This window comes from Tinamus guttatus, unplaced genomic scaffold (assembly GCF_059628265.1).
Source record: "Tinamus guttatus ecotype Peru unplaced genomic scaffold, ASM5962826v1 Tinamus_guttatus_pri_ptg000777l, whole genome shotgun sequence".
In the NCBI taxonomy this organism is placed as follows: Eukaryota; Metazoa; Chordata; class Aves; order Tinamiformes; family Tinamidae; genus Tinamus; species Tinamus guttatus.
Window position 1 is genome coordinate 260,848 of NW_028289311.1, and position 14,297 is coordinate 275,144.

Below are 14,297 nucleotides of genomic sequence, written 5' to 3' on the forward strand. Positions count from 1 at the left end.
ACTGGCTGCTGTCAGAGTGAAGACATTAGACTATATGGATTCTCTCTGGTAATTATTTCTATTTTCATGTGAGAGGTAACAAACATGAAACCATGGTTTTGGCAGTTATCTGCTGATGACAGTCTGACAAGTTTACTTCAATGGTTTTAAAGTGTCACCCATGAAAACTCACACTCTTGAGAGCTTGAAGAGTAAACCTGTAGCATTTCTATCATGCAGGTGAGCAGCAGAAATAAACATTTTGCATGCCAAATGCAGCACTCAAGCGGGTCTGTGCATTAGTTATGCATTTTTGCTTTCATTGATTTTTAAAAAAGGCGCTGCCATGAATTTCCTTCACTTACATTTAATTTCTCCAGTTCCTAAATATGAAAATTATTGTCATAAGAAGAACAAAAGAGGAGTTACATAAAATATTCCAAGAACACTTTTTTCTTCTGGAAGTAATATTATTACTGAGAAAAGTGCCTTATATTTCCTTTTAAATATATAAAAAGAAGTATTTGCATAAAGAAAATAGATTTCCCCAAATGACAAAAGAAAACCAAAGACATTAGACAGATACAGCATTAACCTGAAAATTGTTCCTAGCAGTTATATGCACTAATGATAATAATTAACATTATAATCGACTATTTCCATAACTCCTATAGGCGAGGCAAGCTCCTGAAAGCAAGTATTATTGCTTGATATTCATGGAGGATGTCATAACATAGCTGCCTATTACTGCCTTGATGATGAAACCACCTGACAGACAGAGATAAAGCTCAAAAGACTGTACGAGTATCTTTAAAATTCCTTGAGAATGACATGACATAACTATATTTATAAAAAGTGCAGTAACCAGAGAGGAATGACATCAAAGAGAAATAAATAAGAAAATATCCACAACTTCTGCACTTTTAAAAGTTTTTATAAAAACATATATATTTCCCTGCCAGACGTACCTTGGCTGACCTAGTGATGGCCCCAATCTCAGAATAAAGATCGCTGCTGTCTGGGAACTTCTCCACCACCATAGTACAGACATGGTGCAGAAGGGACTGCTTGTGTACTGTGTCCTTGACTTCTGGAACCTTCTCAAGGTAGCTCAACTCAAAGGCTTTGGCCTGCAGGAAGAGGAGGGAAAACAGGCAAAAAATCTAAAATTTAAATACTCCTTCTCCTGCAGATTAGTAGAAGAAAATGTGGGGAGTGGCAGAGGAAGAAGAATCCTACAGTAAAATCACTTTTGTTATCATTCTAAATATTTTCAGCTTGCTGAAGAGTAGGCCCCAAATCACTCCACCTGCAGTAAAATGACTCATGACAGTTCTCAGTTTGAAGAGGGAGCAACAATACTGAATTAAAGATACTAAAACCAGAAAACTGCCTGCTGTTAAGTTTCTTCTATATTATACTGAAAGAGGCAGAGTAAACTTATGAAGCAAAATTGAAAGAAGCAGTTTTTTCCATTTTCTAAAAGACTTTTCTGTAAGAAACAAAAACTGGATTGTAACTGTGCAAAGATAGTTTTGACTTTTGTTTTCTGAAGGAGAAATGCTTGAGGAGCCACAGGGGCAACAGGCTTACATTGGTTCCATTCAGAAAGTTCCCAATGGCTAGGAGAGTAGAAAGGATAAGTCCCAACGTTTTGTTATGTTCCAGCTGATCCATTCCTTCCTTCAGGTCTAAAAGTGGCTCTGCAACTTCCTGCCACAAGAAGAGAAACAAGAAAGTAGTTTGCGATCGTTACTCCTTGTTTGTAGCTCTACAGGTTGGATTAATGACAGCAAAGTTTCTGAACTGGAAACTGGCCACGTGTGCTGGCTTTCCTCCACGTTCTAACTAATAAATCCCATGCAAGGACAGAAAAGAAATACATAAAATACTTTCCTAATGTTGCTTGTTTACATATGCAATTGCCTTACTTGTCCTGGGGATATTCCATGATTCCAAATAGAAGAGGTAGTGTCAGTGAAGGGGGTCTTGTATTTGAATTAGAAGCATTAAAAACACATACACACTGAAACCTCTCCAACTACTCTTCTTAATCCTTGAAAAAACAACAAAAAAAAGTTCATGTCTTAATTTGACAACTACAATCTGATCCTAAAGCTCTCTCCAAGTGATGGCCACTTCTGAGTTGTTAGTCCTTGAGTGACTTTAAAACTGAAAAAACACTGCAAATTTTGAGCTTTATCAAAGTGGTCTCATTTTAATCTTTTACTTTAATGCATCTTCCATCCATACACATTATCTAAGAGTGAGTCTATAAACTGATAGACTGGAAAACATAAACTCTGTTCCATTACCTCAGGAAGTGAACCATCCCCAGAGAGTTCAAAGAAGGCCAGTAAGGCTAATTGAGACGAGTGAGCTTACTTCTTCGTCTCTGTGTGAGGCCCAGGGTTATTTATTTTGTATGCACAATAAAATACATATAGTTTGCAAACTTGTTTGTGTCGCCAAATGTCATCCTAGGCTTTCATGAGAAGCATTCTTTTCCCGTATTACTACCCTGTTTATGAACTAAGAAGCCGAAATTAAGCTGTTATTGTAGACCAAGAAGCAAATATTTGAGAACTTCATTGTCTAGGGGAAATATGAGGGTTCACTCAACAACTAGAGTGGTATTTTACCATAAATAAGGGCAAAGGGATGAAGGAAATGTGCATTTCCAGTCAATATAGAGCAGTTGCTGTCTTGAAAAAGGCATGGTAAATTTGGGGCAAATTAAGAGATGGCATGGAGAGCAAAGTAATTTCTACATCAAAAGAAAAGCGCTAAATAACCCAAGACATTATCAAGTTAAACTAAAATCAATTAAGTGCTGCACAGAATTTTTTGAACTGGTTTACAAATTACTATTTGTAACAATTTGTTCAAACGTCACTATGAAGATGAATCAGACCATTCTAAATCTGTTGTAAACATAGGCTTTTGGACCATTTTACTTGCATCAGCTTGCAAGCTGTCTTAAAATCATTTCTCAAAGGTTGCATTTTGACGATGGTTTAAAAAAGTAGAATAAAAAGCTAACAAATAGGCCATACCAGAACTATTTGGTCAGCTACTTGCATGCAAGTTATTCAAACTTAAGCTTTCTTACATATAGTACACATTTATAATCATACTTTATTTTTGTCTTTATTGCATCAGTGGAAAAGAATCAAACCCAGCATACTAGACATTGTATAAACAGACATGAGTTCAGGAGTGAAACTTCAGGACTTTTCCAGAATTTCTGGCTGTGAGACATCTGATAATCTCAGGAAAAAAAAAAAAAAAAAGCTTAACACGCACACACAAATGGACTCAGCCATGTATGCAATGAATACAACATGCCTGGGACAGGCAGGACCCTAGTACACATGATCTGTACAGATGCTCAGGCACCTGCAATCTGCTGTGCTGGTAATGGGCTGTGCTTACTGCACCTGTGCAAGTTCAACTGTGTGGGATAAACACACACAGATTCTGTAAGGGATAAAACCTGTGAAGATGACCAAAATATAATTTGCCATATTTGCATATAGTTAAGACTCATCTAATGCAAGTATTGTATAATTTTGAAAGAACAAAAATTATCAGAACCATACTTTATCATTTCAGAAAATATTGATGTAGTTTCCTAATTTTCAGACACTTTGAGCATTATTCAAAAGTACAGTCTTTTGAAGATTTATTTCTCTAGCAGTCTGTCTCATGGGAGACAAGACTCAGGATTGAAAATAATCTTTTTGCACAGAAGACTAACTAAACTAAACCCATTTCTCTTCTGACTTAATCATTCCCACTTCTACAAACAATAGTTTATAATTATTTATGATCTTTTAAAGTTATCAGCAATAAGGATATATTTACCCAAAGTGACCATAAGAAAAAAAATCTGATGTAAGACAACTAAGCATTCTATTCCTCTTTCTAAAACTTTTAAACTCCCTTTGAAACAAAGATATTTGATGGTGTCTGCATCATAAGTAATTCCGTACAAAGAGGTAGAAGTAACACAATATCATTTTTCAGGTGCTGTGCAATGAAAACTCTGAAAATGAAGATTTAGAGCAACTCTACTTCCTCTGTTTGTACTTTTAAAATATAACACCAAAAGACAGTGAGAAAAATTATTGTTCCATTGATGATCTTATAGTAATCATCGAGCACCTTTTATACTTGGTGTCATTTTAAAACACCATACATCTGCATTTTTTAAAAATAGATGATCTGGAAAGAGTTTTTCTTCATTTATTTTAGATGCGTTAAGTTTGAATATGCAAAATAATACATCAATTTGATCAAACTTCATACAATATAGAATAGTTTTTGTTGCTCAAATAGCTTACAGTGAAAGCTGCAATTGTACCTTAATTGTCACTGGTACACAGACTGTAAATAGCCAAGCATGAGCATTCACTCATTCAGTTCAGTTTCTCATAGACTAAGACTGCTCCCTGAAAATGTACCCTGAAAATTTTAGTTAATTAAAATGAATCCAAGAAAGAAGATTTCCTTCATTATCTTTGAAAAGCCTTCCTACAAACATGAACAATATCTCACTTTTAATAAATATCTTAATCTTTTTCTTTGACAATTTAATATCATTTTTCCTTCAGGCCATCAGAAATGGAGCTAAATTTTGTTTAGATGAAATCTTGGTCTAAGTCAATCTGCAAATAAGTCTAAGAAATGCCCTAAGATAACCTCAGAGCCTGGCCTTATGTCAATAATTTAGGTCTTTACTTTCATACTATTAATGAACCCACTGAAACTTGCAGCCTATATGGAAATAATAGTTGGGATCATTGATTTTCTACAAAAAATACTGGCACTACTTGATAAATAACATGAGTGCATTTTGAACTTTTATTAATTTTCCTAATTAAAACAAAAAAAACAAAAAAAATGTAGATACTGGACCAAAATGGACAGAAACTGTAGAGGTGATTTGGCACTTAAGTTTCAGGAAGGGTTTGTCCATCTGCAGATTGATCTTCTACAAATGTTACTGGGGTATGAAACTCTACTATTAACTTAAACAGTAGCATAAACTACTTTATTTATAATTGGATATGCAATGGTGTCTTATTGCAGACTAAATAAGGCTTATGCTTATTGGTGTTGCAGATAGTTAGGGAACGGCGGCCGGAAGATATCGTGCTGTACGGAAAGATAGGGCCCCTAATAGCCAATAGCGTTTAGTTTATGATGTAAGCAGATGGATGTGACGTTGTAAACCCAGCTATATAACACCTTGTTACCCATCAATAAACGCCATTTGCTGTCCACCACACTGGTGTCAACTAGCTGATGGCCCGAGTGGCTTGGGGGTGGTCGCCGTGCCGTCCCTGATCCAGGTCGCTGCGCCGTTTGAACTGCAACAATTGGTTACCTGGAATTGAGCTTAACTTTTGTTCATGGAGAGTCCCAGCTAACCTCTCTGATGCAAGAGAGGTGCAAGAGTTCCTATATATTCCTATAAATTCTATATATTCCATTTTGCCCAAATACGATTCAAGCTGACTGTTAGATATTTATGTCTGTTGAATTACTTATCATAGGCTTCTCCTATTTTATCACAATTATTGTATGATATTTCCTGCATCATTGCATCATTTTATAGTAAGTACTATACTTAAGCTTGTTCCCTACATTATAGATAAAAAACTTGGTTCTGTCTTCTCTAATCACTTCTGTGAGCAATTCAGATACTTGAGACATTTGATACTAACATGCAACTTCTATGGATTCTAGCTGACAATTTGATGGCTTTGTGACATAAACACTATGGGATGGACAATATGAAAATCATTAGTTTTTTTAAGCTTTTTTAGTAGTGCCTTAAATGTTAATTTTTTCATAGAGAGAAAGACAGAAATTCTAAGTACAGACACAGACCAACAGCTACAGCTAACTTTGCTCACATAAAATGTAGGATTTAGTCTTGTAGAAGCTATACCAGAGAAAAATCTGGCAAAAAAAAAATCAAGCCAGGTACACAGATTTTATGTTTTGCAAGTCAAAAATTCACATTCTGAAATGTAAGAAAATTTCATCATTAGGAAAATTTATATTGAACATTAGTGTGCAAGCAATTCCTAAAATCTAATAAAACTATGCAAAAGTTGAATAAACTTAACTGTACCATCTGCATATCAATTTGCTGCTGCATAAATTGCTCAGTATTCATGGCTAGAAAACCTTAAGACACTTGCAGAGAAGTATATGCCACTTCTTAGAATCCATTACATATAAAGTTATATCTAATCTTACATATACACACAGGTGTAGAGATACATATATAAAACTAACATATATGGGACAGAACTGTCTGAATGACCCAGAGTAATGCATGGGGAATGCAAGAGAAATGCCAGCAGAGGAAGTTACCTGTACAGAGATTCTGGAAAGACCCTGCAAAAGTCAGTAAGCAACTGAAATTGCCCAGTTTAATTATGCTTCACCTATCCACCAAAAGCATATGTTATCATTTTGGAATTTTTGCATGTGATCACATATGAAACACTCTGATTATACTGTTCTTTGAATAAATGCCAACCAGAAAAAAATGGCAACAATCGTCCGCAACCAAACTGAACATTCCTGAAGGATGCTCTTACAATTCTGAAAGATGTTGTTAGCAGAAGTAACATTCATGAATGCTGTTTTCCTTAGCCCAGATGAACTTAAGATCACTCCTGACTTTTCATGATATAATGCTGAAGCCAGTAGTCCTCCCTCAGTCTATTCAAGAATAAGTTCTTACCAATTTTAAACAACATATATTTCCTGAATAACAACATCTGGAAATGTGGTAAGGATTTAGCCGCCTTTGTCCAATATCATTACTGCCTAATAATTAAAGGAAGGAAGACATAACCTCTAATTTTCTTTTATAGAAGGAATATATTACGAAGGAACATGGTTGCTGCTTCCTCTTGGTCACCAAAAGTAGTTCATTAACCATACACAGAACATATGCTCATAGAATAATGAAGACTGAGAAGGCTTTAGTAAAGACTTGAAACTGTCTCTACCTCTTCCTCTCTCCATGTCTATCTTACCTTTTCCACTATCTCATAGTCCATTTTGAAGGCCCAAAGCTGCAGCCTGGCTGAGAGCTCACTGATAGAGGAGAGGGTAAGGAGAAACTGCTCTGCACTGCCTAGAGGGATGTCTGGGTTGGCCATCTGTGCCTCCTGGATCTTCTGTTTTTCCTCCTCAGTTGGGATCATGGTCAGAATTTTCTAGGAAGGAGAACAAAAAGTGTTAAGGGGAGTTGGGGGGGCACATGCCTGCTGGTGAGACATACAGAGTTGGAAAAGCAGGAAAACAGAAAGGCAGGAGATGATGGTACAGAGATATTTTGAAGGTAAATCTTCCAGAAGCACACTCCTCCACTGAAGACTCTGCTTTGACTTTATCTGAGCTTGTTTTACACCCGGGTGATTCTTAGCAATGGTAAAAGTCCTCAATCACGGACACGAAAGTTAGGATAGCACCTTAAACAAGCACATTCAGCACAAAAGAACCCAAAGCAATTCCTGTTATCTTGAACATCTGCATTTTGTCCAAATGTGCATACATCCATATGTATAAAAATGTATTTTATTTATGCATATGCAGAACACATGATTAATCACAGGGTCAAACAGGGAGAATGGCTAGGACTGCTTTAATGCCTTTAAATCAAAACTGGCCACCCTTTTGCAAATTACAGATGGACTGAGGGTTGGAGAGAAGTGAAAATTTGTAGCCTGTAATTTACAGCAGGTCAGAAGAGATATTAAGGCCTCTTCCAGCCTTAACATAAATGAATCCTTCAGTACACTCATGGATATACAGAAGTAACCTGAGGCCCTGTTGCAGCTGCAGGGATATTTCTTGCAGCATAACCTGACAACCTCAGTAAGTGAAGGGGCAAACTGTTTTTTTGGACGGAAGCCTGGAGGGGGAGGAAATGCTAGTCCCCAGAGAAGGTGGAGTGGAATAGCTATACCTACCTTGTGATGCAGCAGAAGCTCCTGGCCCTTGCCGCTTTCACCATTATTGTTTTCTGTTCAGTTTGTTTTGCTTTTTTCAATTAAATGTGCTTAATTATTTGAACATAAGTGGTCATTCCTAAACATTTCAGCTGGATTGAGGACAATTTTCCATGAAACACTCACTGAATTCAAAGCTAAGTTATGCATTATGTAGCATATGGACTTTTTTCTCTTTTTATCTGACAGGTTTAAAATATTGATGAAAAAGGATCTCAATTTTTTTTTCTGCTGTCATTACTGCTCAAAAAACTTATAGTTTAATTTGAATTTTTGGACTTTATAAGCTTGTTTACTTGTGGCAGTTTTCCTTCTAGTTCCTCTCAAAAGAACTGCTTCTTAATGAGCTTTTAATATATTAAATTCACTTCAAAATGAAAAAGAAAACCAAAACAATGTAAGTACATCAGATAAGTTGAGATTTCTACCCTGCTGATTAATACCTCATTAAAAGAGCAGATGATTTTCAACAAAACCTATCTTTATTCCATTGAAAAATGATTTTTTTTTGTAGCTCTCTATATTGATAGAGGCTGTTTTGGAGGGAACAAGAGAAAAATTAAAACCCAGCCAAAGAGCTCTCAGCCCTGCCAATCCGAATCAGAATCTGTTCCAGCACTGGACATAGCCAATTGATGCAAGTAGCACAACTGCCCCTTTCCAAAACTGATAATTCATCTGGCTCATTGTACACTGTTGCAACTACGTGTGGAGAGTAAGGAATTTTTCCCTAGCCACTTGGGCGGAGAACAAGGGTTAAGCAAGCAAACAACGTTTGCTTTGTTGAACTGGGACTCTGATTTCAGCGACAGCATTTGTCTTGCTGTCCTGTTTTTTTTTTTTAATGTAGTTCCCTAAACATAAAGAAAGAAGCATTTCTTTCTCTTAATGCTGGTTAGGCACTATGCCTCTCAGTTCAATAGAAAAATCTCCTTGCTTGGGCTGTGTGTAACAATATAATGTCTTTATTTTTACTTATGACCAAAGTGTTGAAGTCTGTGAGCTGCTACTTTAATCTTATATAATCTTATATAAGAATATAACCTTATAATCTATTCATATCCTAAGAAAAAAAGAAGAGAGAAAAAAAGTATCTCAATACACTCAGTACTTTTCCTTCTCATGTTAATGGCTGATTGGAAAATATTCTGATGCACTTCTACTCAGATTGGTGGAATGTGTCAATTGATTTTGAGACATGCTATCCATAAATCCACAGATACTGAAATCTGTAACTTGGATCATACCTAGCATCACAGAATCACAGAATGGTTGAGGTTGGAAGGGACTTCTAGAGATCATCTAGTCCAACCCCCCATGCTCCAGCAGGGACACCCAGAGCACGTGCACACAAATTACAGATATTAAGTAGCTGCTTCAGAGTATTTCTCAATGTTTAACCAAAACATGTATTTAAAAGTTCAGCAAAAAAAAAGAGAAGCTGAGTCATAAATCCATAAGAAGAGGTGTTTAGAGGAGAAACCTTAGAAGCTAGGCCTTCCAATGCATATTCCTCTCCTAAATAGTAACAAGAACCCAGAACCCCTTCAAGAGAGCCAGGGCAGCTGGAAAACAGGATCATAAGAACATCCATACATGGAGAGTTCAGCAGTAGCCACATGATGGATGTGAAAATGCTGCTGATGTATTTTTGAAGGCTAACACCTCAGCAGCATTTTCAATTGTCTCCTACAAATAACTAGGCATTTTGGCAGCTACCCAGGAATCCCACACATTTCTGTGGTGGTGCATGGCCTTTACTCTGGAGATTTTGCACTACTTTAGGGCATTTTAAAGAGGGCAATGAAACAGTATGCTTTACTTCCCAGGGACTATCCTCCTCCTCAAGCTTTATGTAAACACCACAAGCCAGTTGCAGGCGACAAAAAGGACCCAAATACTGCAAGTCTGCTGTGCTGCTGAGCTGGGTACTGTAGCAAGTGAAAAGACGAACATCCAGCCCATGGACCTTTACTTGCAGTGCCAGCTCTCAAAGATCACCTCTGTAGTTGATGTGCTGCTGCTGCTGCCTTGGTAGAATCAGGGCTGCTGCTGCCTCTCTCACAACAGCTAACTCGCCAGTGTTTTTAATCTGCTTTAGCAAGTCACTGTTACCCTTTGTGTGCTCCTGAGCAAGGAATAAAATTCTCCTGTTTTGATGCTCACTCTATGACTAATTTGAACCATTTGTTCAGTGCTGAAAATTGATGAGTCTACCATCTGTCAGTATATTTATTATTTTATTTTTTTTATACTTCACTGACAGCAAAAATAGATAAAAATGTAGCAGGACATAAGGTAACTGGCATTTAATATGACCATTAAATCATAAATAGCTTTGAACCTGATAGTTACCTCATTATGCAGGCCAGTATGGCATTCTTCAGATAAAGTAGAAAAGAATGGGTTATCAACAACCCCTATGCTGATATCCTCCTTGCTAATACAGTGACACAAGGCCATGTGATACACATATTTCATTTCCATGCAATCTTCCACAGTCACTCAGTGAGACAATAAAATTCCAAGGAAAAATAGGATAGAAGTCTTCAGGGAGAAAAATCAATGATTCTATCCTTCATTTGTTCCCTCTCCTTTCTTTTGTTTTTGGATGCTTTGGCCATATGCTAGAACTTTAACTCAAGAGACACAGCATCAACCTGTTGCTTCCCTGGACTCAATTTTCCTGACACCTCATTTCCAAAAATTTCAGAGAAATCCTTTACAAGGTTCACAGAGCAAAATTTATAGGAAATTCAGGCTTGATTTTAGACACACAAACTGTCCCTAAAAGACTTGGGAAGAGGTTAGATATTTCACAGAGGGCTTTGCAGCAGCCAGTACAAGGAGAAGCAGCTATCTGCACTAACCAGCAAGGCAGATGGGTGAGTGGCTACTCCCCATGTGTTGGAGGAGTCATGGTCCTAAATGTGGGATGCAAAGAAAAAACTTAACCAGAGACTATTAATAGCCTGGAATCTGTCCATCAGTCAGGTACTCACACTACCTCTCTTGGGACATAATGGGACTGCTCAGTGATGATGGACTTCCAGGGGTGGCTTTTATATTTTATTTCCACTGGTTTTACTGGGAGGAAAATTGGGAAACTAAACACCTGCCTCCATTGGGTCCTAAATTTTCTGTAGCTCAGATTCATATGCTATCTATCCAAATACACGAATACAATTAGTGCATATTTCATCTGATGTTTGAGAGGCCTCAACAGAGGATTAAATCCAAAAAGGGCTTTCATACTTTGGCTTCTCAACTATTGATGAGATACATCGGTGGTTTGCTTTACCTGTAAAAACTCCTAACAAAACAAAAGAATCAGAAGTTCAGGACTCTACAGTACATGCATTAATTTTCTTTGAACTCTTGCAAAATGATCAAATTTTGAAAATGGGCTATATTTTAAATGCCTTATAATGATCTCTATAAATCAGAAATTGGTCCACTTCTTCAACTTTCTACTGAATTGCATGAGCATGAAAATATACATGATGTCTTCATTTTCTGCAGAGAGTGAAAGGGTAGTTCTTTAAATAAAGCCTGAAACTTGCTAGGACTGATACACTGGCAGAGAATGTAGAGTCAACATAGCATTCATTGTTTGAGTGAATTCTCTCTCCTGTCTACATTGTGAAAAAGGTGCTTTCTTCTCTGGTCAAGCTAGCAAGCATAATTTGAAATATCCCATCACATTTCTGCAGTGTATTAGATAACTAATTTATCTGCAGTAAACAGTGTAGGATGGCAACCATCAGAACGTAAGTTTAAATACCTTCATCATAACTTAGAATTGATTTGGGAGGGGTTGTTTATAAATTTCACCACTGGCCATTAACATCAGGCTCTCATTTCTTGTAACCATTTCAAACACAGAGTCTTTAAAGTACCTGACATGCTTGACTATAGAGGGTTTGGCATACTCAGAGAGTTTTTTCATCTCAGGTAGTCTTCCTAAAGGCTGGCTTTATTTTGCCTAATTTGCAGAAAGCCCTTACCCATACTAAGTAAGCAGTTTTTTGCTCTACAATGAGTTCCAAAGTGTTTGAACACAGTGAATGCGAAAGATTTTCTTCAGCTAAGAATATAGTACAAACTCACAGTTAGGGGAAAGGAAGGCTCAGGTAACTTTACATTCCTGTTGATGAGCTGCTTCCTGTTGGTTTCCCTAAAAGGTGAAGATCCAAATAACCTTTTCTGAGTTACATCTTCCCTGAAATTTCAGCACAGAATGCAAGCTCCTCATTGCAGCATGTTCCTTCTCTTCGACTGTGCAACTCACACCTATCTTTCCTGCTTAGTAGCCATAATATCTCTTCTAGATCTCCTCAGATGCAGAGCATGCAGTCATACAGCTTTTTAATTGAACAGACTGAATATTTTTACACAGCAGTTCTGTTTTATTCAACCCATAAATTGGCTATAAAATATACAATATATCAAATATTTTGCTTTATTCTCTTCAGCGTGCACTGTTTATATAAAGGAAGCTGATACGTACACTGTAACTGCTTCTTTAATCATAATGATATTCTTTTCCTATTGTTTAAGAAATATAGACCAGGAAACTTTCTAAAAAATCCAGAACAAAAAGACAGCTGTAGTCCCCTTCAACATATTCTTAAACGCTAAAGCCACTGAATAGATGAATATGGTGAGGAAGAGAAAAAGCAAACAGCAGGTCTATCTACACCATAAAAAGTGCAGACAAAGCCTACCTGAGAGAGGGCCCTGCTGAAAGCAGCAGTACCCATGATGACATGGATTCAGCACCTCTTTGTGTAACTCTTGGCCAAGCCTGCACAGCTCAATCCAGCCCTCCACTGAGTACAAAAGTCCGTCTGGCTCTGCAACAATACGCTCTAAGAAAAATCTGCAAATTGGTGCTTGGGGAATGGGTTCTGAGTGCAGTGCAGGGTTTTACCTGATATGCAGTAAATAAACATACACATTGAGAAAAAAATTGCTCTTTTTTCAGTGAACACCATCCTTCCCAACCAATGAAGACTTCATCTCCCAATGTACAAAGTACTTGAGCCCTGATACATTTACCCATTTTTCTTGTTTTTAAATATTTGAGTGACCACATTAGGACTACTTACATCCTCTGCTTCAAGATGTGGACAAAGATTTAAGAAATCCTATTATCATGACCACTGGGTAGCTATATCAACAGTGTATCATTTGCTGACTTCTGAATTCTTCAATTTGAAATCTGCCTGCATTTATCATATGTATTATTTTAAATGAAATTATGGGTTTCTGGCATCTAATGGAAAGCCCACCCAAAGAAGAGTGTGGTGGTACAAGGCTCTCTCAACTGTGGACTCCATGTGCCAGGTGGTTGGCACATGGACAGTGCAGCTACAAATTTTGGTGGCACTGGAAAGGGTAGGCTCTCCAGAGTAGCTGAACTTCTTTTCAGTGCACCAAGGAAGGCAAAAATTCAAAGGAGGTGACACATGCAAGATAGAGAAGATGCTTCCTTCTCTATTCACCTAAGTTGGGCCATATGTAGAGAGGCTGTCTGTTGATCTACAAAGCCACTTTTTCAGTTTGATGCAGCATATGTTATGTATATATGAATATAGCAAATAAGTAATGTTATCTCTGCCAAAAAAAAAAAAAAAAAAGCATCAAGTATGGATAAATGAAGCCTTGCCCTCTAGCTTGCAATCTTTCGCCTTTAAGTATTTCTTTTGCATATAACTATTAGCAGCTCAACTGCCATCCTAGCCAGCTTTTCTCATTTTCTTCTGTAGCCAGCATAGCAAAGGTGGAGAGGGGGAAATACGAAACTCCATGGCAAATCACAGATTCACTGCAAGGTGACTGTGAATCAATACTGAATATATGCAGTTAAACACTGGTTGAGATTTGCAACTCTGAAGATTATACTAACTAGATGATACAGGATTATTCAAAAATCATTTGAAATCAACACAATCACAATGAAAAGGAACAAAGGAGCAGCAGGCTCCTTTTACACTTCACAGAAGAGAAATCTTTTAAGAAAAAATAATAACAAAAGGAGCTCATCTTGGATCTTGGTAAGAATATCTCCAAAAGCAAACATGTAATGGCAAAAATTACATCATACCAACTGCTTTGCTTCAAACAACAGTAACACAAAACTGCTATTGTGAGGAAAACTAGTCACTGTATTTGTTTTCCACTAGATATACTATTGAGTTTAGCAGCCAGCTGTGTGTGAACTGTACCAGTTGTGTCGGCTCTAGAACATCCCTGCCTAAGCTTTGGTGCTGC

At 37.2% G+C, this 14,297-nt stretch overlaps 1 protein-coding gene across 8 annotated transcripts in view; it reads right to left on the minus strand.

Annotated features, from left to right (window-relative positions):
* The window catches only part of FHOD3 (formin homology 2 domain containing 3), a 387,720-nt gene that overhangs the window by 32,934 nt on the left and 340,489 nt on the right, over positions 1-14,297 (minus strand). For all 8 annotated transcript variants that reach the window (XM_088537458.1, XM_088537457.1, XM_088537456.1 and 5 more), the window contains 3 exons: positions 7,044-7,226; positions 1,573-1,692; positions 948-1,109 (listed from right to left, as the gene is read on the minus strand). In XM_088537458.1, coding sequence (XP_088393584.1) covers positions 948-1,109; positions 1,573-1,692; positions 7,044-7,226 — 465 coding nt within the window. The remainder of the gene's footprint in view (positions 1-947; positions 1,110-1,572; positions 1,693-7,043; positions 7,227-14,297) is intronic.